This window comes from Phyllobates terribilis, unplaced genomic scaffold (genome assembly GCF_046119375.1).
Source record: "Phyllobates terribilis strain yellow unplaced genomic scaffold, ASM4611937v1 Scaffold_2__4_contigs__length_985480577, whole genome shotgun sequence".
NCBI lineage: Eukaryota > Metazoa > Chordata > Amphibia > Anura > Dendrobatidae > Phyllobates > Phyllobates terribilis.
The window spans coordinates 163,048,333-163,074,269 of record NW_027362762.1 but is presented as its reverse complement, the minus strand read 5'-3'; the positions used below and the strand labels follow the sequence as shown (position 1 = coordinate 163,074,269).

The window sequence follows — 25,937 nt, the reverse complement described above, 5'->3', positions numbered from 1 at the left end:
AGCTGATTTACAGCAATGTCAAATGTAGAGGTCTTAAGATTCCAGCGAAGGGGAAGACAGCCACCGCCCCTTTCTTGCACCATTTAAAAGAAGATATAGAACTCTCAAATAAATCTGCCATCCAAAGCAGAGTCATGGATGCCGCAACTTCTCTTGTTGGCTATTGGGACTAGAAGATCTGCTGCTTCCACCATATCATTGCTATGGAAATCACAAGGCAAATCATCGTCCTACTGGTGAAAAATATGGATGGGCTCCACCAATGGAGAAGCTGGAGAGAAGAGCTGAAGTGTAAAGCAATAGTATGAAAGAACAGATGTTCCCCAAAATCTACATTCAAGTGGTTGGTGACCGTAGACAACACCATCAAGAGTTATAAAGGTGCACTGAAGACTGGATGCCAAGAAAACGGCTTTAGATGCACAGAGGTTAATGGAAGGAAATGTATCCAACAAATTCTATTTTTAAGACATATAAATAGCTCTTCCCACCATATGCTGAATAGCCGAAGGGAAGTGGCAAATAGGATTACAAATACCTGTACATTTATAGTCTAAAAACCAGGAAGCCAGTGAATAGCGGATGATGTATATGTGGACAATGGATTTCGGCCCATTAAACTAGCAAGGATCAGCACGTAGAAGAGCAGATAACGCCTCCCTGCAATGCTCCGTACACACCGGTGACCCCAGAAATAACATGGCCGCTCCTTACACAGTCAGAGTTTACATACATCACAATCAGAGTGAGCCACATGCAAATACACAATCGAATGTTGAGCCCTTTACCATGCAAATGTCCTTCTCTTCCTATATCTAGCATGCACGCTAACAGTATCATGGAAGGAGCAAGCCCACCGGAGACAGACACCACCAAGCTCTGATTCATCGCTTTTTATTTTTTGTGACATTCGCTGTAATATCTCATAACACATTCTACAAAATTGCGTAACGGTGTTGGTGAATTTTGTGTAAAATCAACTAAACTCTTTTTTCTTGCCTTTTACCTTTTTTTGTGCCTTTATGAAGACAAAAAAGTCAAATGATCTTTTAAAATGTCACATATTTGTCTTCAACTGGGTGAAAATTAAAGGCGGAAGATTTTTTTTTTTTAGTCCACTGGGGTACTGGAATACAAGTGCAGAAAAAAATTACGACATTTCGAAAAGTCACAAGTGATGAATTAGGCTAAACCGCTGGATAAGAAAAGCAAAATAAATAAATAAATAAATAAATGAATGAAATGCAAATAACAAGTCACTGTTAGTCTAGGGTCACATCCCAGAGAATCGGGCCGATTATGCTAATCCCACTCTGATCAGAGTGTGACCATAGTGTGATCCAATTTTCTTGGATCAGGAGAAGATGTGAAAAAATTCTCCATCTTTTCCATTCTATCAGTCCGTGAAAGTTGGACTGCACTTAGATGTCATCCGAGGTCAGTCCTATGTTTTCCACGGACTCACTGACTTGCATGGCTAAGTGCAATCCAATAAAATCAGATCCACGCTGCAATTTTTTCCTTGGACTGAGACGGAATCTCATGGAATCTCTCATGGAATAACATTGGTTCCATTGCAATCCGATGTTTTGTCAGATCGCACTCAGACCTAAAATACAGTCCTCTGCATGAGCCCACAAATTCAATGATGAATCAGGGCTCGGAGGTTTATTTTTATGCCAAGGATATACTGATAGGATTCAATCTGATCAGTGGGGCACAGTGCTGAATACAGGTACGCTTCACCCCCACTATGAATAGGCTGCAATTCTAACCACAGCTCCCTAATCCCAGAGCAGAGGCCTAGCAGGGTCTGCTACAGTCTGACCCCACTGATCAGACCATGTCACCAACATCCCAAATCGCTATAAGCACAAAATCCTAAAACATTGACATAAATAGAATAGTTTGTATTGGGTATCTTTCTATTTATGCTCCCTACCCAACAAGTTTTCCCATATTTAAAAAAAAGTTTGCCGTGGTCAATTATCTATGACCAGTAAAATTTGGTTATTAACTCAATTATTGCAAATAAACATACAAATAACCTAGTAAAAATCAATATATCATGGCATGCAATAACCAATGTATAAACCTACTGTATAGATGACATGCACTAGCTCTATAAAAATGGAGACGGCTCCCAGCCGCTGGAGCACGGATTCAGGGTTAACATTTCCAGTAGTTATCTGTTCTCTTGCTCCTGGCTGTATTCCAAGGTTTATAGAAATGAAGAAGCTGAACTATAGAAGGGAAGGGCAATTCCACAACTAAAAATACCTTAAGTAGCAATTTGTTAATCCACAATGTGAACTTCCCTTTTAGGTCAGGGAACCTATGGCCCCCTACTAAATAGAGCCCCAGGGGTGCGGAGATCAAAGGTGGACCACATCTGCCTCAGGCTTCCCTCCTCTCAACACCAGGAAGGTAGGGGGCAGAGGTGGCAATCACACCCAGGCGATAGGTCCAGAGAAGGCCACCAGGTTCTTTTTTTTATTTCTGAATTGAGACATTACCTTGTGCATGCTTTAGTAGTGACACCACTATGTACATCCATCATATACTGTGACATTACTATGTGCAAAAACACTTTCTCATGAGGTCATTATATTTATTAGACCTGTTTTGTCTCCGAAGGATACATTTTATAATACAAGCACTCATTGCTAAATAGATGTCTTAGACCTGACAATGTTGGTGTATTTATTTTAAATATCCATGTCAGAATGGCTGTGCAATCACTTTTCAAAGTTTAATTTTAATCTCTCAGCATGACTGACAGTCTCTCAACGTCCCTCCTGCTGCAAAGATCTCACCCTGCTCAGTACAAGCCGCAGCTGTCAGTCAGGTGGCTGGTGGAAACGGAATACATTTGGATTCATGAGCATTTTCCTGCTTCTGTTGGACTCCAGCCATTCTGACTTGGAATTACAAAAAAATAACATTAATCTTTTCTGGATCAACATCTATTTAATAATGTACAATATATAGTTTGTATTGTGATATATGGTGACAAAACCACTTTAAAGAGGTTGCCTGCTTTCAGCAAACTTCTACCTGAAGTAATAAAACAAATTAAGCTTTACTTTCCTTCTCCGGGTTCAGCGTTCTATCTCCACCATTGCCCTGGTCTCTGTTTGGCGGCAGCAGCGACATCACGTCGACAGTGCTACAGACAAGGAGGCGCCAGAGCGGCAGAGCGGAGGCGCGGCAGAGAGGAGGCGCCGGCGCGACAGAGAGGATGCGCTGGAGCTTTGACAGGTAATGTTTCCTTATGGATGATTATTATGTATGAAATAACTCGATGCAAATAGGACTACACACAAACAGAAAACATTTTTGACTATTCAGTCAGGGGCTAAGGAGAAATCCTTCATTATCAGCCAGTGGTGAATTAGAGGTCACTCCGTGTGATGATGTTTTATACCAATAAATGAATTCTAGCCTTACCTTGGGTTTGAGGGATGTAAGGAGCCAGGACTTTTGCCCTTTTCTTCTCATAGCCCTTCTGTGTAATATCTCCTGTAAACAGAGCACAGAATGTAGGTAAATTGCATATCAATGTAAAATATCCATCAAACTCATGGGAAAAAAACAGCACAACCACAGAATACAAATAAGATTACCATAGCAGACGTATCGCGACATCCAAATCAATGTAAATGGACTATAGGATGGAAGCCTGCCAGCCTGTGCAAATGCTCTGACCACACACGTGCACTATGGGGTCATCTGCGGCCCGCTCACGTACAAGGCCACGCACACGCTGCGCTCCTTAAATGCACTTTCCAGTAACATTTTTTACTAGTTTACATTAAAAGAGCTTCAACTTCAACAGACGCCTATGGACCCAAGTCAATGCATAACATCAATCTCAATGCATAAAAATGTCTAAGTGCATTTATATTTTTTATACTCTTGGAATCCCTTCTATAATACTGTAATCTGCACACATATGGGGAGATGGAGAACGTTTCCTCTGCGTTCTCTCTGTCGCCGCTCATCCTTGGTGTCACTGTACTTTCTGCAGTTTTGGATCTTGGGCATTCTATTTGTGAACCAGAATGCTCAGGATGAACACAGCTATAGGCTCCTCAGAAGAAAAATAAAAAAGCAAGTCATAGATCTGCTGATAGTCTGAGATTTTAGAGACACACAACCCGGGACTGAAGCGACACCCAGGCCCTGAACCTCTGATCCAGGGGGCCACTTATTGAGCTTATATCCTTATTAATACACATTAACCCTTTAAAAGCCATTTAAAGAGACATTGTTTTATTACATTTCCATCGTCAATATATCACTTATTAATTTAGGTGATAAAGACCATTTGATTAAAGGGTGATATGATCTTGAGCAGTAAATGAGCGAGTGAATGGTAACTGGTGCTGCAGCATTTCCGGTTTCCTGAGCTTTTTATCATAGTAAAACACAGATAAGTGGGAGGAATATAGCATCATTAGAAGTCCGCGGTGAGTAACCAGACATCAACTCTCACTTCCTCAACACTAGAAGGGTGGCGCTACTCTGCAGCCCCCAGGGATGAGCTACAAGGGGGATCCATGGCCAGGGAGTGAAGTCATCCTCCTCCAGGAATCAGGATACCGTGGGCTTTCTGCCTCCCGCGTGATGATCCATGACATATCCCATATTCAGCAGTGGCATTAGGAATGTATTTATTGCCAATGTGGTGCCAAGATCCTGGGTACAGTACATGTAACCAGATCCATAGGTCCAGACACCACAATGCAGGAGAATGGGATTTCACAAATTCTGGTCACGTGCTGAAGAAAAGCAGGGGCGTATAAAGTTTAGGACGCACTGTGCATTTTCTGCGGCAAGCCCTTGTGTTCATTTTGCGAGAATATTTTGCAGTTTTCACCCATTTAAATTGAAGAGGAAATATGCTCCTAATCCACACACAACATATCTTTAGTTATTGTATTATCTATAACTATGTTACTCATGACTGTTGTATATGAACCTCTGAATTGTAAAGCGCTGCGGAATATGTTGGCGCTATATAAATAAAGATTATTATTATTATACGGTAGTATTACTGTGTGAAGAACAGGTTGTATAAGGAAGGCCTTAAATTGGGATTCCCATCTCGTACATTTATGGCATCTTCATGGAATATTACATAAATGTATAGTATATGCAGGTCCCACATTATCTCAAGAAAAGGTGCTTCTGTGGAGAGATGATCGGTATTCCCATAAAAATGAAAGGCAATTCTGACCACTTCTCTACCCTCAGTGGTCAAGGCCCCATTCTCGAGATACATGCGAGTCCCATTGATGAGACCGACATCTATCCTGTGGATATGCCATGAATGTACCAGATGGGAAAAAGAAGTTAAAGAGGTTATGCAGCAGCCCTCACTTCAGCACTGGACAGTGATAGGAGCTGCTGATGTAGCATTGACAGCCACTTGCCAGTCATGGACAGTGCTTGCCAGGTATCAGCAGCCACACAATTACTCCTGAGCATGCACAAGAGCTGTCGATCGACTGCAGGGTGGTGCATCAGCAACACTTCTCACCTGCCGACGTGGAAGTGGGACGCGCTGGATACCCATTTAACCTGACCATAAAGATTACATGAAAGGCAGCCAAACCCAGCGATTTCATGCGGATTGTCAGAATATGAGTGTGCACAGGGTCTTCCATCTCTCTCAATGGCAGATGTGCAGACTGGATTTCAACATGCCACATTTGGTCCTGGGTGAAGAAGGCAGCTGCCGGAGAAGCATGGTAGCGAATTACACCCATCTTCCTACATTGATATGAACACACACTTGATGGAGTCTGGAGGAAAAGCTGACAGCCATGTAAGGTTTAGGGGCAGCTGCAGAGTCTCCGGAGCCTGATGCTGCATATTATGTCTGGTAGGGTTCACACTGTGCAGACTGTAATGGACGCATGCTTTGTGCACACCCAGGAAATTAAGACGAGCTGTCAATGTATCACATATCTGTAAATTACTAAGAAAGCTGTTGCCATTAAGCATCCATATGCAAAAAAGGAAAAGCATCAGGACACCCCCTTACCGAGGTCCCAGAAAGTCTATGGGGGGCTTTGATGTGACCATGCGTTACCTGCTATATAACATTTCTATGGCTGCCCGCAGCTTCACCAGCGAATATCCCTTCAGTAAATGATTGTCCTGACAGGACCTTCAATTCCTGCTTCTTGGTAATGATTTCACCTCATCAATCAGTCTTTTCTCCTGATAAAATGTGTGACTTCTGCTCTCGCAGATAGGGAGAGTTGACATTTGTGCACCAAGTTTTCTCTTAACAACATATCGCCGTAAAGGGAAGGTGGGTGTTCAAGCGGATGATCCTTGGAAAGTGCATCAAACATTGCAAGAACATTAGATGTCACTAATAAGACGTCTATGAAGCCCATCTGCTATCACTGACCAGAAAGCCTGGATTGCATGGTCCAATCACACCATTTCCCTAGAGATGAGAGGTGTCTGACAGACGCTTATCTCGTGCCTTCTCGGTCAGCCAAGTGACAGCAGACAGCTATCTTTATAGATTTCCTATCTGACTGCTATCTACTGTCTATGACAAGTGGAAATCTAACCCAATGCAAAGCTACACAGCACAAAGGTAGAAGCAATATGTGGATCCACTACTAACGGGGAGAACAGCATCACAAACAGATCAATGTGTGGTCATAAAACACAACTCCAGACGGAGAGGGAAGACATCGCAATATGAGTCACGGCACAAGAAGACTAGTCTAAATAGTGAGACACAAGACGTTCCTGAGTAAGGACTGCAATATGTAACCGGCCAACCACGTATCTGGCATCTGTCTATGATCACAGGCTTCTTCCCTGGACACTAGGCGTCGGGCCTCCAGCTAGATGTTGATTCAACCCACAACATCGCTTGTAGAGATCTCACCTTTCCGAGTCATGAAATTCTTCTTCCAACTGTGGAAACGCTAAAGATCATAATGGACTTCAACCCCGATTAAAAGCATGGCCCATTATTTCCCCCTACTCCGCTACAGATTACACCTCCCTTTCCCACTTACCATAGCCCTGTGAGCGCGCTTTTATTTTCAGGTGTGCCCAGTGTTGGGTCTTACTTTACACGTATTTATATGACATATTTACATGAGTCAATGCCAATAAATGCCAGGGATTTCTAGATTTCACATCTATCAATCACACCAGACACACGAGACTTGGATCCACACTGCACGGACACTAGTGGCCAGAGAGGTGGGAAGGGAACCTGGCGCTACGGGGTTCATGTGCGGCTCTTCACTGCACTAGACCCCCGTTCACACAATTTTTAGTCGGTGTGAACAACGGACCCCACACGGACCAATATTTATCTAAGTGCCAGTGCACATGGGGTATTTTCACATCGACCTCAGGTCCGCCGGGAAAAATTATCACAACATGAGCTAGGCTGGTCCAATTTCCATACCAAACCAGTGCATGCCAAGTAAGGCATCTTCTGCACCATCTCCCTATGCGGATGAGCACATGGAGGCGGACACGTATGCAATTTGTAGAATAACTGGTCAGTCAAGTTCAGTCTTAAAGTTACATACACTCAGCCCAGTCTGAGACCACACTGGCACAGGCAGACATACTGTTATAGAGTTAATTTAGAGAGCACAATACGCCTGTCCCCTCAACTGGACAAACATGCTGGAAGAAAATCTTGGAGAATATATATATGCTATATATATTTGCATTCAACAGATGGAGACCAAAGTGTCCTTTTGGCCTCTATCTAGCTCAGGGGTGGGCAATTAATTTTCCCGAAGAGCCACATGAGACCGTGACTGTGGTGTAGGCCGAACCAATAGGCTAAAATTAATTCTGCTCAATATTAATATTAACATATTAATTACAATTAATATTCTAAAAAAATAATTGTATCACTTAATATTGAGCAGAATTAAGTATGCAGAAATTCCCTTTATAACGTATGAGCCCCACATAGTCACCTATACACAGTAGGAGCCCCCAGACAGTCCTCTATATACAGTGAGCTCCCACATAGGCTCCCTATATACAATGAGAGACTACACAGCCCCCAATACACAGTATGAACCCACATGGTACCCCTATATACAGGCGGGGAAGGGGGGCGCACGGTGCAGCCCGTGAGCCAGTGTATTCAGCCCTTTCACTGTCTCTGTCCACGGGACATACAGCAGAGGGCCGGATGTGGCCCACGGGCCGCCTTTGCCCGGGTTTCATCTAGCTGGTATGCATTGGTGTACGGTTATTCAATGCAGCAGGCTGCTCTTTCCAATACAGAGGGCCACCACAAAACATATACATGTCTTTATACAATGAGGCCGTATGGTGGATGAACGCCGCGGCATCCAACACGACGATGGCCACTGTGAGATGTATAATCCAGACTCAGGCCACTAAGGGTTCATGCACTTATCCTGAAGAGCTGGCGGATTACTGCCGTCTCACCAGGTGCGCCTACAGGAGGAATATTAGGGAACTGCAAGCTGTAATTAGCAATTCTCTAATATAATGTTGCCTGTAGCATCAGGAGAGTCCAGAATATCTGCTCGCTCCAGTGTATTCCCTCGCAGCCACTATTCAGCCATCAGACACTTCTCTCATTATCACACATTAGCTCCCCACAGCCCGCAGCTTATTATTAGAGCTGTGCTTGTGATGGGGCAATCATAGAAAAGTGCATGAACACAGCAGCATCTCCTCATGTCTCTACGGCAGACGTGTCGGCTTTATTTTCACATGAAAAGAAGTATGCCGGTGATCAAAGCTAAAATGCGGCTTATTTGGAGTTTCCTGCTCTGTCAGGAACCAAAGAAAGAAACCCCACTTATATCAGAAGGTAAATACGGAAATCCTGCCAGAATCACTTGCTGTAAACTGCAGCGACAGGAAGTAAAACTGACAATAAGAAGGCTTAGAAGTGTAAGGGCATTACTGCCAGCAACGAAGCAAGCAGCACATGTGTATACAGCACAAACACAGATGTCTGCTGAATAATGGCAAGGGTGCAAAATGGCAACGCCGCGGAAGGGCAACGCCGCAGAAGGGAAAAGCCGCGGAAGGGCAACGCCGCAGAAGGGAAAAGCCGCGGAAGGGCAACGCCGCAGAAGGGAAAAGCCGCGGAAGGGCAACGCCGCGGAAGGGCAACGCCGCGGAAGGGCAACGCCGCGGAAGGGAAACACAGCAGAATGGGAATTTACGTCATACTCAACTTTTCATTTGCACCTTTTTTAAAGTCTATTTGATGTGTTTGCCCGTTTGTTTTTTCTTGCTAAAAAATTGTATACAGTTCAAGACAAAATAAAAAGCATTTTTTGTTTTGCACAAAATTAATGAACCACGTGCAGCTATTTTAAGAATTTGTCACAAAAAAATGTCAACTAATACCTTAAAGAAGTTATCCACTACCCTAACTCATTTAATTTTTTATTCATTAACCTTTCTATTATGTGCCAGTAAATGCATCCATACTCTTATTATAGTAATATATACCTTTATCATGCATATAGCATCACTAGGTGTCTGCCAGCTGCAGCTCTGAGGTTTACACCGATCACTTCCTGTCCCCAGGCTTAGGCTATGCGCACACAATGCGTTTTTTCAGCGTTTTTTTATGCACATTTTCAGCTGCGTTTTACAGTACCAGCAAAGTCTATCAGATTCCAGACATCTCATTCACACAGATTGGTTTTTATTTGATCAGTATTTTGTGCTTTGCATGATTTTTGCAGAATAGAGCATGTCATTTCTTTCAGCATTTTTTCACCATGAAAAAACGCACCAAAAACACAGGCTTTTCAGCGTTTTTTAGCATTTTTTGTGCCAAAAACAGAATGAGATTTTATTTTTTCACTGAACTTTATTTACATGCATAAAAAGACAAAAGGACAGTGAAAAAAATGCACCAAAAACACAGCAAAAAAGCAAGAAAAATCCCGACCAAACCTCCTGCCAAGAGATCAAGTTTTGCTGCAGGAAAAAAAAAAAACTGCTGAAAAAACGCAATGTGTGAACATAGCCTTGCTGTCTTCTAATACTACAAGTTCCATCATGCATTGCAGTGGCCTGTGAGCAGTGAAGGTATTGTTTTGAAGAGCTATGATCTATAATGGGGGGTGAAAAAGTAGTGGAAAATCCCTTTAAGAAAAAAAAGAAAAAGAAAAGTGACAAACACACGTGATGAATCGGGCCCATGGTGTACTAGTGACTAGCTTTTGTATCATCATTTATCCTTGAAAAGATGGTCCCATGTTGGACATTTATGACATGCCGAAAAGACTGTGGACATAGGGAAAATCAGACAGGATAACCATGGGAACCACATCCATCTCAAGAATAGGGCCAGCAATGGAGAGTTGGGACCAGTATGTATCAGACATTTCTGGCATATCCCTTGGATGAGACATAAATGTCCAGGGTTGGAATATCTCTAAGTAAAATGAACTACATACAAAGCATTTTCCCAAAAACTATTAGGGGTTAAGAGAAGTAAAGCTTTCTATTGGTCTATAGCGAGACCCCATAGAGCATAGATCTGTGGCTGCACAACTTTTAGTGCACACGGCCCCAATGAAGATGCTCCATGGAGAATTACTTTTAGGGTGGGGTCACACAGCCGGCGATTCTCTCATGTGAAAGAATTGTGCCGATTACGATATGCCGATGTCACTCAGATCAAACCGTGTCAGCGTTAGATCTGAGTGTCACCTTACTGTGATCAGATTTCTCTCGCATGCGAGAATCGTATGACAGGTGCGGAGAAGAGGGAGAACTTAATTTCTCCATCTTCTCCATTGTTTCTGTCCGCGGATGTAGGACTGCACTCGGATGACATTCCAGTGCAGTCCGATGTTTCACACGCACCCATAGACTTGTATGGGTGCACGTTATCTGATTATCAAATCGGCATGAGAAAAATAATCGCAGATCTGCATGGCCCCATAGTGTAACATTGGACCGAGTGCTATCCGATAAAACGTCACATAGCACTAGTCCATGTTACACACTCATGTGAGCGAGCCTTCATTGTTGTACCCGACACTGACAACACATGTATGGGGTGTATCTGCAGTACCAGGCACAGTCACATAAACAGACTCTGCACTTTACAGTATGGACGATTTACAATTCAGAAGAAATGACACTATTGGGTGTAGTTTGCTTACTCTGCATTAAAGGGAAAGGGTCACCATCAAAATGCCGCTCAATCTGCAGACACCATGTTATAGAGCAGGAGGAGAGGAGTAGATTGATATATAGTTTTGTGAGTAAAGTCTCAGTATAATCTGTGTTTTCATCATTTAATACTCTGCTTTTTCTGGGGTTTTCAGTCCGGTGGGCATTCCTATCAGTGACTGACAGCTTTCTTTGTACAAGTGTGCATACAGAGTGAGCTGTCAATCACTGATAGGCCCGCCCACTGGACCCAAAACCCCAGAAAGAGCAGAGGGTTAAATGATGAACACACAAGTTATACTGAATCTTTTCTCACAAAACTATATATCAATCTTCTCAGCTCCCCCTGCTCTATAACATGGTGCCTGCAGATTAAAAAGCATTTTAATGGTGACAGGTTCCCGTTAAGCAGTGTTTCCCAAACTCCAGTCCTCACAACCACCACAGGTCATGTTCTCAGGATTTCCTTAGTATTGCACAGGGGGTGGAAGGATCATCAAAGCGTCAGAAATTCACTTACCTGTACAATACTATGGAAATCCTGAAAACATGACCTGTGGGAAGGCAGTGAGGACTGGGCTTTGGGAACACTGTTTATATGGCTAATTTAGGGAAAGTGAAGCACCAGTGTGAATTGTTCCTTTACACCTGTTATGAGCGTGCCAGATAAATATTTGCTGTTTGGAGAACAGAGTCAAGTCATCTGTTCTTCAGGTCTCCAGTATTAGACTCATGCTTCCCGATCTGTCAAGATGACTTTTCAAAAGTCTCATTATCATCACAGACAATAGAGGTCACAGCTCACAGGTCTGAGTCAGTCAATTGCTGCTTATATCCAAGAGAAGATCCGGAGTCAGCAGACTATTATCAGGCCCAGTGGCAAGAATTTTTTTATGTGGAGATATATATAAAAAAAAAAGTGATCGAAAATCTAAATTTAACCTGATTTAATAAAAGATCATTTTCTGATGACCCATTCCCTTTAAAGGGACCAATCATCCAGGACTTCATTCCTTCTATACTATGTGCTTACCAGGGATCGGCCCTCAGGCTATCAATATCTTTGCTACCAGTCATTGAATGGGGAATCTTTCTAAAAATCTAAAAGTCACATAGATTGGCGACTCATTACAACAGATGACTGTGAAAGTCCCACAAGTTAATACATGAATTGGCCAGGACAAATTTTCATCTTAAGAACCTATTCAATGACTATAATCATCTTCATAACATCAAAGAATTAATGAGAAGCCACTTTTTTTTTCTTACTTCTTCACAAGAACACAGATTCTTTACTTCACACAAAAAGGACTTACGCAAAAAAAACAACAAAAAAAAACAAAGTTGACAGATGGTATTTATGTTGGGAAAAAAGTAACTTGCACAGGAGTCATCAATAAAACAATATATATTTCCATGTATCCATTTGTGCAGAAAGTAACAATATTGTCAGAGACAACCCCCTTGTCTGGCATCCAGCTTTGTCATGGTCATTCCAATAAACTTTGGCTCATCTCCTGGCCATTGATTACCAAAATTGCAAAGTAATTTATGTACCCCAAAAAATGATGTTTTCAGCCTGAAAAAAAATATTCTAGAGCCCATCACTTGATGTCTTCCTTCTAACCTGCTGTCCACTGCCTGTTGTCAAGTGCAATCCATCTCTAGCAGCAAAAAACGTTGAGATGGTTTGCAGCAAGAAGAAATGTGTCTTTGCTCCTTTGGTTCTGCTCTCCTGTCTAACTGCGTACAGACCTAAAAACAGTGAAGTGGGCTTTCAGGACATGTGAAAGTTACTGCACCTATAGTGCGGACAGAATGCTGATGAATAGTAACTGATTCACACAAAAAATTGTGTATGGCAAGTTACAGAGATTAAGAAAGAGAACCGTTCCTGGATATATTATACTAAAAGCAGTTGTATCTTGTTGAGAGGGATGAGGGGAGCAAGCCTACGCTTTTATTACAGTGTGAAAGGACAGGATAGACATGCCTTAAAGCAAACAAGAACAAGTGTTTCTAAAAGTTGATGAATATATTTATTAACTCTGATCGGTCATAACTTTGAACAGCTGGCACATGCTTTGGTGCCGGGATAAGGTTTTACATCACTAATCCCCAGTAGCAAGTTGCCCTTCAATCTGGCACTTTGCCTGATCCATAAAACCATTTCAACATTTTTAGGCTGCAACCATATAATACACAAAGGATAGTAAAGTAAATGAATAAAAAAAAAAAAAAAAAGATATCTCCACATTTGCAGTACTAAAATTGAATATTGCTGAATTTTATAATCTTCTGTGTTAAGGTGGGCTACTTACATTTCTTAGAAGGCTAATAGGAAAGCTATTTTTAAAATGCTATTTAGAGGCCTGGACTGTACTTGGTATTCTGGAGTGTCAGCCACTGCAGGACTAGTCTATAGATAATCCTGGGGTACATTAAAGGAAAATCGGTCATCAGGTTTTTGCTACCTCATCTGAGAGCATCCTAATGTAGGTAAAGAGAAGCCGAATCCAATGATGTATCACTTAGTTTACTGGGTGCAGGTGTTCTGACACAATCAGAGCTTTTAGATTTAGTAATACAGCAGAGCTGAGGAAGCTAGCCCCGCCCACACCAGGCTCTGTATATACAATGTGCATAGACAGTGAGCTGCTTATCACAGGAGGAGACTTGTCAGACTAGCATGCTCCACTGTGTCCCAACAATGACTCCTGGTGCTAAAACAATCATTGCAAGCAAACAAAACCATGGAGCCTGATTAGAAAGGCATCACTGAAGTCTGTGTATTAACCCCTACCTCGTGCTGTTTTCAGTTTAAATATAAAAAACAGATTCCCTTTAATTCTGAGCAAAAATGATTTTAAGAAAAGCCAAACTCAGGCACTGATACACATGAGAAAAGGATGGGCTTTTATTTTGTATGTTACCCATCTTTGTTGCACCCACATCTGGCCTTTGCTCAAAAAACTGTATCAAAACCTCAGTGATCCCAGCCTTATACATATTCTGGTATCGGAGTAAGGCCAGCTTCTCACGGCCCTAAAACTGGCAAACTTTAGTGTCTATTTCCTGGAACAAAACACCCCAACTCCCAGTGGTCTTAGTGAACTTAACTTTGATCACAATAGGGATCCCTGGTGATCGGTCGTGTGGTCCTCATATCTATGATCAAATACATCCTGTTTATGGGAATCCAGAGCCAACCTTCGGCCCATAGCATTTGAAAAATAATTAAGAACACAAATAAGGAATTTCTTCTATATCATTTATGTACAATTATAATCCGGTTTATAGGTGTACTGACTTCACAAATGCCCGTCAAGCAGAAATAGAGATCGGCTGAACATTCCCCCATACACAAGAACGCTCCGCTCAGCAAAGCACTCGTGTGTCTTCAATAGAGAGGAGAAAGGAGCCACCAAACGCCTGACAAAGGATCTGACTTTTATACTGGAGCTACCGCAATGCTTATCTCGGCCCAACATTATTAGTGATGAGCGCAGGTGCTTGTTACTGGAGTTTGTCGAGGGTGCACAGGTATGCATCGAGTATCGCGGGTGCTCAAGTGACACGTTCGAGTCCCTGCGACCGTATGTTTCACGTCTGTTACAGCCACAAAACATGCGGAGATTGCCTGACAAACAAGGGCAATCACCGCATGTTTTGTGGCTTTCTAACAGTTGTGAACCATGCGGCCGCGGGAAATCGAACATGTCACTAGAACACCGGCGATACTTGGTGCATACCCGAGCACCCTCGGCAAACTCCAGTAATGAGCACCTGCGCTCATCACTAAACATTATCTGTCAGGGAATAGTCAGAAAGCCCCCATACACATTAAATAACCATTAGTTCTTTCAGAGACAAGTCCAGCAATACCTTTAAATGGCCAGTTCGTTCCTCCGTTACTGAGAAGTCAGAGTCTAAATTGATTTGCAAATGAGGCTTATAAACTATTTGTAGATCTGAAGCCTCTGTCACTCCAGCTCTATTAACCACTCAGCTCTACCACCTCCTTGACTGACTGCTCCTCTGACCGAAGTTACACAGGTTAGAGGCTGTCAGTCAAGCAGGAGAAGGCGGTGCTGAGCGCAGAATAGAGCTGGAGTGACAGAGGCTTCAGATCTGTAATAGATCTTCAGCTTCATTTGTATGTCAATTCAAACACTGATTTCTCAGTAATGGACTGGCCATGTAAAGGTATTGTTGGACTTGTCTTTGAGAGCGCTACATGCAGTGTCGGACTGGGGAGCCAAGGGCCCTCTAATAACCATCTCCAGGGCCCCACTTTTCAGCTATATGCAAATGTGACATAATCCTCAATCAAAAATTTATAGAACAATGAACTGGGTAGATTGTTACATGAATAAGATGCGGCCTCTGTCTGTATATAGTGATTCAAGTATATAGTCCCAAGTACTGCTCATATAAGAGGGAGGTGGTCCACTCTTACACAGCGGCCCAACGGAGGATTCTCCAGTTCTCCTGTGGGCCAGTCCAAGCCTGGCTACATGCACATATAAATGGTTTGTATGAATAAGAATAAGGATAAGGATGTGGAATGTGTTTGTGTTAATGGGGATGTGAAACTTACACACCGTCCAGTATATACCAGACCTACGAGTACTCCTCCTTTCAGACATGACCCTATCGCTTGAGTATAGGCTGGAATAACCCCAACATGTCTCTGATTATCTGCTTTGTAATGAAGCAATGTCACAAATGTTTTAGACATCAGTCTGCAGCACCATTACAAAAGACACTGGACAGAGGTTGCTGAGGGATATACATCGGGAAGCTTCCCACAGAGCCAAATATATCCGCGCCTGCAGCTGTCCAGGCTTACCGCTTCCATGGACCCAGCATTTAATTGATTTGTATCTGCTGCAGCTCCAGGGAATGGAAATCTCTATTATTCCAGATATTTATCTCAGGCTTGTTAAGCTGCATGTGTCATGTAACACAAAACATCTCATCTAATGGCGGTACCGCAGAGCGTTGCACCATAAAGACGACCATGTCAAGAGAAGGTGAAGCACAATCTGTTGTGACGGATTCAAGTCACAAAATCTCAACAGCTTCAGAGTCTGAGCATCATTACCATGTATGATGACCACCAGTACGATCACTCATTGCCGCCTACATAATGGAAGGAAATATCAGCGGGGTCATATCCATCCGGTCAATTACAAATGTGTTATCGAGTCTCCACCCATGAAAATATTTCACGTTCACGGAGTCGCTCATTCACCGATTTTCAGCTCAGTAGATGCCAGAGTCTGATCATGAATGATGCCAACTTGGCAATGAGATGTGCGGCAGGAATAAAGAAATCCTTAACTTTTTCATTAACCGACCTTACACTAAGGGCTCCCACACGTCAGGTTTTTAGGCAAGTGTGCCATCTGTTATTATTGAGGATGAATCACAGACCCATCATAATGAATGTACCTTTCACATGTGGGTTTTTTTTTTGCAGATCGGTTGTCAGAAACCCCCGCCCATCCCCCTCCAAAAAAAATAAAAAATAGACTTGTCTTAGTTTGATCTGAGTTGCAATCAAACTTGCCAATTCGGGTCACTGGCCCTTTGGGAAAAAAAACCCCAAAAAACAGTTGTCATGTGGTGCGTGTCCATGTTTTACTGTTTGATGGGTAGAAGCAGCTAAGCATTGTTATCATATGAGAAAAACTGATTCAAGGAGGATTGTGAAAACTGAAGCAAGGACCAAAAAAAAATTCGGCACACGGAGGAAAAAAAATACCAAAACATGGACTGTTTTTTTTTTCGATTTCACATATGAAACTGTCCTATGGGGAATGATAAAGTGACTCGGACATGAAATTTCTGTCAGCTGACTGTTTGCTGTCTGTGTAGACTGTCCCTCGGGACTCAACATGTCCCATCCTGGTCAGCACGGTGGCTCAGTGGTTAGCACTGCAGCGCTGGGGTCCTGGGTTTAATCCCACCAATAACAACATCTGCAAGGAGTTTGTATGTTCTCCCTGTGTTTGTGTGGGTTTCCTCTGTTCTCCGGTTTCCTCCCACAATCCAAAGACATATTGATAGGGAATCTAGATTGTGAGCCCCAATGGGGACAGTGCTGATAATGTCTGTAAAGCGCTGTGGAATAAGATGGCGTTATACAAGTAAAACTAAATAAATTCTATTGTTTGCCTCAAGATAAAAGTCACCAGGTATCACACAACCACTTTTTTCTCCAGAGATTAAAGTGATTACCTCTCAGAGAAAATGTCGCATCTTTTCCCTTTTACCCATATAACTCAGTTGAACGGCACGGGTCTGGATTAAAAACTAGTAGTAGTATTTTATAGAGGGGGCTCTAGTGAATTACTGACCATGGAATCCATTGACAGGATGGGTCTTTGCTCTCCGCTACAAGAGGGACAAGTAGGGGCCCAGCTCTTACATATCCAGATATTCTAATAAGGTTTGTGCTACGTAATCTGAGAGCACCATAATGTAGGGGCAGAGACATTGATGTGTCACTTACTAGGCTTTGTGCTGCTGTTTCAATACAATCAATATTTTATCAGCAGGAAATTATCATTATAGGACAACTTGCCACGTGAAGAGTAGTCCAACCACGACCCCGCCACTGATTAGCAGTGCTGTCACGATACAGTGTAAAGCTGTATAGTGATGTGGATGGGGCTATACAGGGCTCCACAATGGAGCTCTGCTACATCTGCAGCAGAGAAAACTGACTATCACAACCACCGCACCTTGTATAAGTGATAACTGCATGAGGTCGGTACAGAGACCCTGATTCCAGCGATATGTCAGATTACATAGCAAAACCTGCTGACAGATTCTCTTTAACCCCTTCAGGACCCAGCCTATTTTGACCCTAAAGACCTTGGCATTTTTGTAAATTCTGACCAGTGTCCCTTTACGAAGTAAAAACTCTGGAACACTTCAACGGATCCTAGCGATTCTGAGATTGTTTTTTCGTGACATATTGGGCTTCATGTTAGTATTAAATTTAGGTCGATAATATTTGCGTTTATTTGTGAAAAAATCAAAAATATGGGAAAAAATTTGAAAATTTTGCAATTTTCAAATTTTGAATTTTTTTTCTACTAAACCAGAGAGTGATGTGACATAAAATAGTTAATAAATAACATTTCCCACATGTCTACTTTACATCAGCACAATTTTGGAAAAAAAAAAAAATGTTGGTAGGAAGTTTGAAGGGTTCAAAGTTCATCAGCAATTTATCTTTTTTCCAGCAAAATTTACAAAACCATTTTTTTAGTGACCACATCACATTTGAAGTCCCTTTGAGGGGTCTTTATGACAGAAAACACCCAAAAGTGACACCATTCCAAAAACTGCACCCCTCAAGCTACTCAAAACTACATTCAAGAAGATTATTAACCCTTCAGGTGCATCACAGGAACTAAAGCCACATGGAAGAAAAAAATTAACATTTTTATTTTTCTAACAAAAATTTTCTTTTAGCCTAAATTTTTTAATTTTCACATGGGTAACAGGATAAAATGCATCCTAAAATTTGTTGGTCAATTTCTCCTTAGTACACTGATACCTCATATGTGGTCATAAACCACTGTTTGGGCACACGGCAGGGCTCAGAAGGGAAGGAGCGCCATTTTACTTTTTGAATGGAAAATTAGCTCCAAAAGTCAAATTGCGCTCCTTCTCTTCTGAGCCCTGCCATGTGCCCAAACAGTGGTTTATGACCACATATGAGGTATCAGTGTACTCAGGAGAAATTGACCAATACATTTTAGGATGCATTTTATCCTGTTACCCATGTGAAAATTAAAAATTTTCTTTTAGCCTAAATTTTTTGTGAAAAAAAAAGTACTTTTTTGTTTTCACAGATCATTTTGTGAAGCACCTGGGGGTTCCAAGTGCTCACTATGCATCTAGATAGGTGCCTTGGGGGGGTCTAGTTTCCAAAATGGGGTCACTTGTGGGGGAGCTCCACTGTTTAGGCACATTAGAGGCTCTCCAAACGCAACATGGTGTCCGCTAACAATTTGAGCCGATTTTCCATTCAATTTGTTAGCGGACACCATGTCGCGTTTGGAGAGCCGCTGTGTGGCCAAACATTGGAGCTCCCCCACAAGTGACCCCATTTTGGAAACTAGACCCCCCAAGGCACCTATCTAGATGTATAGTGAGCACTTGGAACCCCCAGGTCCTTCACAAATTAATCCGTAAAAATAAAAAGTGTTTTTTTTTCCACTTTTTCATTTTTATGAATCAATTTGTGAAGCACCTGGGTGTTTCAAGTGCTCACTATGCATCTAGATAGGTGCCTTGGGGGGTCTAGTTTCCAAAATGGGGTCACTTGTTGGGGAGCTCCAATGTTTGGGCACACAGGGACTCTCCAAACGCAACATGGTTCCAATTTGTTAGTGGACACCATTGTGTAGTGTATGTCAGGTTGGTGTGCGGTGTGGTATATTGTAGTGTATACACCACACACACACACACACACTACAACACACACACCAACCTGACATAGCCTCCTAAGCTGAGTACGCCCTAGACTGGGATGAGTGGGACGGGCGGGACATTTTGTGTGCTGTGTGCGTGTGTAAAAAAAAAAAAAAAAAAAAAACAAAAAACGAAACTTTATTATAGTGTGAGTGTACGTGTGTGTGTGTGTGTGTGTGTGTGTGTGTGTGTGCTTGGTGTAACCTTCTGCAGTCACGTGTGGGGGCTGTCAGGCGTAGGGGGCTGTCAGGCGTAGGGGGGGCTGAAGAGATGGAGGAGCCAGCAGCTGCAGCAAGGGGGGTGATCACTGGGGCAGGAGCCGGCAGCAGCAAGGGGGGTGATCACTGGGGCAGGAGCCGGCAGCAGCAAGGGGGGTGATCACTGGGGCAGGAGCCGGCAGCAGCAAGGGGGGTGATCACTGGGGCAGAAATGGGAGCAGGAGCCAGCAGCAGGGGGGTGATCACTGGGTTTGTGGGGGGGGGATGATCACTGGGATGGGGGGGTGCACACTGGGGATGGGGAGTGAACACTGGAGACAGGTGGGGGTGAACATTGGGGACAGGGGGGGGTGAACACTGGGGACAGGGGGGGTGAACACTGGGGGGGGTGAACACTGGGGACAGGGGGGGTGAACACTGGGGGGAGGGGTGATTATTGGGAGGTGGGGGGTGATATCACCGGGACTGGGGGATGGTGGGTTTGATCACAGGAGCAGGGCATTTACACTGAGCCTGCTGCTGCTGTGATCACAGTCCACCGGCTGTCAGAAGGAGAGCAGCAGCCGGTGGATGAAGACGTGGGAGAGGGAGCAGAGGGAGCGGAGGTCGGGGTGCAGGTATGAAAGTGGAGGGGGGGTCGGGGGTGGAGGGGGGGGCAGGGTGGAGTGGAGGGGGGGTCGGGGGGGAGCGGGGGCAATACTACCTGATGCAGATCAGCGGCGGCAGAAGCGATCCACGGGGGGGCAGCTGCAGAGGGTCCACGGGGGGGGCAGCAGCAGAGGGTCCACAACGGCCGGCACCCGATCCATGGACGGGCAGTTGCGGCCATCATTAAAAACTCCCTCCACATCTGATTGGGGCTAGTATCCATGTGACGCTAGCCCCCCAATCAGATCTGGGGGGAGGGGGGGGACAGAGGTGACACTCCCCCCAGCCAATGGCTGATGCTGTAAGCATCAGGCCATGCCCAGATTTAAATATTACACCAATTTTCATTGGTGAAATATTTAATTCATACCGATTGGCAGTTTCATTAAAAGTGAAAATGAAACAGCCAATCGGAGGGGTCCCAGGCACGGGGGGGTTAATCCACCCCCCGGGGGGGTCGACTTCAGGATGTCCAGTTGCAGTAGCAACTGTGACACCTGAGCGACCCCACTCGCAGGTGCTGCAGGGGCTCTTTCCCTCCATGTCACAGACGCTGTGACATGGGTCGGGAACGAACTGTTTTCCATGTCACAAACGGTGTGACACGGGTCGGGAAGGGGTTAATAAAAAGAGGGTATAAAAAGACAATGCAAATACTCAGCAAACACAGAGACATGTTTATGGTGGATTGGGGGCGATAACCATTATTTCACATCTATGGGCCGCTGTATTAGCTGTGGTTATACAGTTTTTCCCCACTATCTTTTTCTCTCTGATGGCAGAATTTTCATTCTATTTTCTGTACATGAGGCAGTCATCTTTCCTGAGCTGCTGATAAACAGCATTTAGAGGTATGCTTCACATGGACATATAAATCAATAGTCTGGACTCATTGACATCTATGGGAGAGTTTTCACAGCATACTCTGAGACCTGTGCAGAGGTTACTGTGTAGGGAGGTGGAGGAGGTGAGCTGTGACCATCGCCTATTGTGAATGATGGATTACTTTTTTTAATAAATAGCAACATAGAAAATAAGCTAATAATTAGATATTTTTAAATGCTGTATATTTAATATAAAATGCTATAAATAATGGGTTATTTTTGACGATCTCGCCCCATTAAACCTGTCACACTATGTACAATTGTATTTATAGGAAAGATTTGACTTCATTTCTAGTTGACATGTAAAATATATCTTCCCGGCTATTGGATATGACCGAGCTGGATTTTACATTTTAATCAATAAGACATTTTATGCCATTTGTCTCATTTTAGCATGTAAAGTAATACAGACTTGCTCCAACACTGTTTGCTCAGCTGTCCGTGTCATATTATTGAGGACAGCAAGACTCATGTGGTGATTAATAGCCCAATCTAAAACCGTATCTGGCCTATCTGTGTAAAATGGCCTTTAACTGAGCCCAGGATCATATATTCACATAACGATCTTGAGGAAATGTGATCTATGAAGGCGCAAGGCCTAATTGTAACATAAATATTAAATATCTTTTACAAGCAGTTGGCATACTGATTACCGCGGCATTAAGCCTATCTCTACAATGGCTTTACACTCGCACATACATTGTACCCAATGGACGAGAAATATGTTATATAGCACAAAATGGCAAATGCAGGTGTAACGGGTCTGGGAGGTGGAACCTCTGTGCAACTATACAAGGGGGCAGTCCTTGTAAGGAAGCGGGTGGCTCCCAGGGAAGACGGGCAGGTAGTCACAGCAAGTGACAGGGACAGTCTCTGGGTAGAGGGTCAGGTAGTCACGGCAAGTGACAGGGACAGTCTCTGGGTAAAAGGACGGGTACTCACGGCAAGTGACAGGGACAGTCTCTGGGTAGAAGGACAGCAGGCAGATGGCTGGTGAGCGCTCCCAGGTGAGCGGGCGAGAGTCTCTGGACGGGCAGGTGGTCACGGCAAGTGACGGCAGAGCCTCCAGGTAGGCTAGCAGGCAGGTAGCAGGTGAGCGCTCCCAGGTGAGCAGGCAAGAGTCTCTGGACAGGCAGGTGGTCACGGCAAGTGACGGCGGAGCCTCCAGGTAGGCTAGCAGGCAGGTAGCAGGTGAGCGCTCCCAGGTGAGTGTAACAGGCAGGAATCCGGCAGGTGACTGGCAGGTAACAAGCAGGAATCTGGCAGGTGACTGGCTGGTAACTGGTAATGGGACCTGAGGGCTGAAGCAGAGTGAAGGCTTTGCAACAACGTTGCTCGGGCACCTCCATTTTGGAGGAGGTGCCTTAAATATGGGAGGTCCTCCGGCAATTGGCCGGGGACTCCTTAGGCCGGCGCGCGCGGTCCCTTTAAGAGAGGGGGAGCGCGCGCCCTAAGCACACTGCTGGGGAAGGAGCGCGTGCCGGAAGCAGCGGGGAGAGAAGCGCAGGAGGACGCCGCACCAGGAGCGGGGAGGTGAGAGGGACGGTGTCACGGCCTAGTACGGGGCAGAGACACCGATGCTACAGTACCCCCCCCCCTTTAGGCCCCCTCTTTTTTTAGCCAGAAAGAAATTTTTCAAGGAGAAGCGGGGCGTTGATGTTCTCCCTGGGTTCCCAATTTCTCTCCTCAGGACCAAACCCCTTCCAATCTACCAGAAAAAAGGTCTTTCCTCTTACCCTCTTGGCGGCCAGAATACTCTCTACCTCAAAGACGTCATCAGCGGAAACCGGAGCAGGAGGGGCACCTGGATTATTGGAAAAAGAGTTAAAGACAACGGGTTTGAGGAGAGATACGTGGAAGGAGTTGGGAATCCATAGGGTGGCCGGGAGTTTTAATTTGTAGGCCACAGGGTTAATTTGCCTGAGGACTTCGAAGGGACCGATGAATCGAGGGCCCAACTTGAAGGAGGGTACTTTGAGCCGCACATTTTTGGACGAGAGCCAAACCTTGTCTCCCGGACGGAATTGAGGCGGATCCAGACGTCTCTTATCAGCATATCTCTTCATCCGCTCAGAGGACAGAAGAAGAGCGGACCTGGTACTCTCCCAAATAGTAGAAAATTCGCTGACAAGAGACTCCGCAGCAGGGTTGTCCACAGAAACGGAGACAGGGAGCGGAATCCGGAGGTGCTGGCCATAGACAATAAAGAACGGGGACTTGGAAGAGGATTCGCTCTCGTGGTTATTATAAGAGAACTCGGCCCAAGGAAGGAGGTCCACCCAATCAGAATGGTGGGCATTAACAAAGTGCCGGAGATAGCTGGTAAGGATCTGATTGATCCGCTCCACTTGACCATTGGACTGAGGGTGATAAGCGGAGGAGAAGTCCAGGGTGACGTCCAGCAGTTTACATGTGGCTCTCCAGAAGCGTGAGATAAACTGAACCCCTCGATCCGACACGATGTGGAGGGGTAGGCCATGGAGACGGAAGATATGGCGAATAAAGTCCTTAGCCAGCTCAGGTGCAGACGGAAGACCAGGCAGGGGAATGAAGTGGGCCATTTTAGAGAAGCGGTCCGCGACCACCCAAATGACAGTACACCCGGCAGAGACAGGAAGATCGGTAATGAAGTCCATAGCGATGTGTTGCCACGGGGCAACAGGTATGGGAAGCGGCAGGAGATGACCAGCTGGTAAGTGTCTGGGAATTTTGTTGCGGCCACAAGATGAACAGGCAGAGACGAAATCTACCACATCCTTACGCAGGGTAGACCACCAGTAATGCCGGGAAATGAGTAGGAAGGTCTTCTTTTGGCAGGCATGGCCAGCTAGTTTAGAAGAATGACCCCAGCGAAGAACCCTCTCACGGTCTGGAGGTGCCACGAACGTCTTGCCGGGTGGAACACGAGTCAAATCCAAGTGGGCCACATTCATCACCTTGGAGGGGTCGATAATGTGTATAGGCTCCTCCTCTTGGTCGGAGGACAGGAAGGATCAGGACAAGGCATCAGCTTTGACATTTTTGTCCGCCGGGCGGAAATGAAGGATGAAATCGAAGCGGGCAAAGAACAAAGACCACCGGGCTTGACGTGGATTAAGTCTCTGGGCATTTTGGAGATATGCCAGGTTCTTGTGATCCGTATAGATGATCACCGGGTATAGGGCCCCTTCAAGCAGGTAACGCCACTCCTCCAGCGCCAATTTAACGGCAAGCAGTTCTCGGTCTCCTATGGAATAATTGCGCTCAGAGGAGGAGAAGATTTTAGAGAAAAAGCCGCAGGTTATCATTCTCCCGGAGGAAGACTTCTGGGTGAGCACCGCTCCGGCTCCAGAGGAGGAGGCATCAACCTCCAGGTAGAACTGTTTATTGCAGTCCGGACGGTGCAGCACAGGGGCAGAGGAGAAGGCTTGTTTCAGGGACAGGAAGGCCTCCTCAGCTTCGGATGACCATACCTTGGGATTTGCTCCCTTACGGGTGAGCGCAGATATGGGCGCAGTCCGTGACGAGAAGTGAGGAATGAAGAGATGATAGTAATCAGCGAAGCCCAGGAATCGCTGTATCGCCTTCAAGCCCTCCGGACAGGGCCACTTTAGGACAGCAGAGAGCTTCTCGGGATCCATTCGCAAGCCTGTCTGGGAGATAACATAGCCCAGGAAAGGAAGAGAGGTCTGCTCAAAAAGGCACTTCTCGTATTTAGCATAGAGGTGGTTCTGCCTGAGCCTAAGCAGGACCTGACGAACATCCCTCCGGTGTGTGGGAAGATCCGGAGAGAAGACCAAGATGTCGTCCAGGTATACCACCACGCAGGAGTAAAGAAGGTCACGGAAGATGTCGTTGACCAGTTCTTGGAAGACGGCGGGAGCATTGCAGAGACCGAAGGGCATCACACGGTACTCATAGTGTCCGTCCCGGGTATTAAATGCTGTTTTCCACTCGTCTCCCTGACGGATACGGACCAGGTTATACGCTCCACGTAGATCCAGCTTGGAGAAGATCCTGGCTCCTTTAAGACGATCAAATAACTCAGAGATGAGCGGAGGGGATATTTATTTTTAACCGTGATCTGATTGAGTCCTCTATAGTCAATACAGGGGCGTAGCGAGCCGTCTTTCTTTTTGACAAAGAAGAATCCGGCTCCAGCCGGGGAGGTAGATTTCCGGATAAATCCCCTAGCCAGATTCTCTTCAATGTACTCAGACATGGCCCGGGTCTCGGCTGCAGACAACGGGTAGATACGCCCACGGGGAGGAGTGGTGCCAGGTACCAGGTCGATCGGGCAGTCATATGGCCTATGGGGTGGCAACGTCTCTGCTTCCTTCTTACCGAAGACGTCCGCATAGGGCCAGTAAGGAGCCGGGAGACCTGGTAAATTAGCTGGAGTAGGCGGAGGGCGAACTGGGTGGACCGGAACCAGGCAGGTCCTATGGCAGTCTGGACCCCATCGGAGTACTTCACCGGATCGCCAGTTCAATACGGGTTCGTGTGTCTGGAGCCA

The 25,937-nt window shown here is 44.9% G+C and overlaps 1 protein-coding gene across 1 annotated transcript in view; it reads right to left on the bottom strand.

The window, feature by feature from the left end:
* DIP2B (disco interacting protein 2 homolog B) overlaps positions 1-25,937 on the bottom strand; it is a 191,547-nt gene that overhangs the window by 92,220 nt on the left and 73,390 nt on the right. Inside the window, exon 2 of the mRNA XM_073669027.1 lies at positions 3,451-3,522. Coding sequence (XP_073525128.1) covers positions 3,451-3,522 — 72 coding nt within the window. The remainder of the gene's footprint in view (positions 1-3,450; positions 3,523-25,937) is intronic.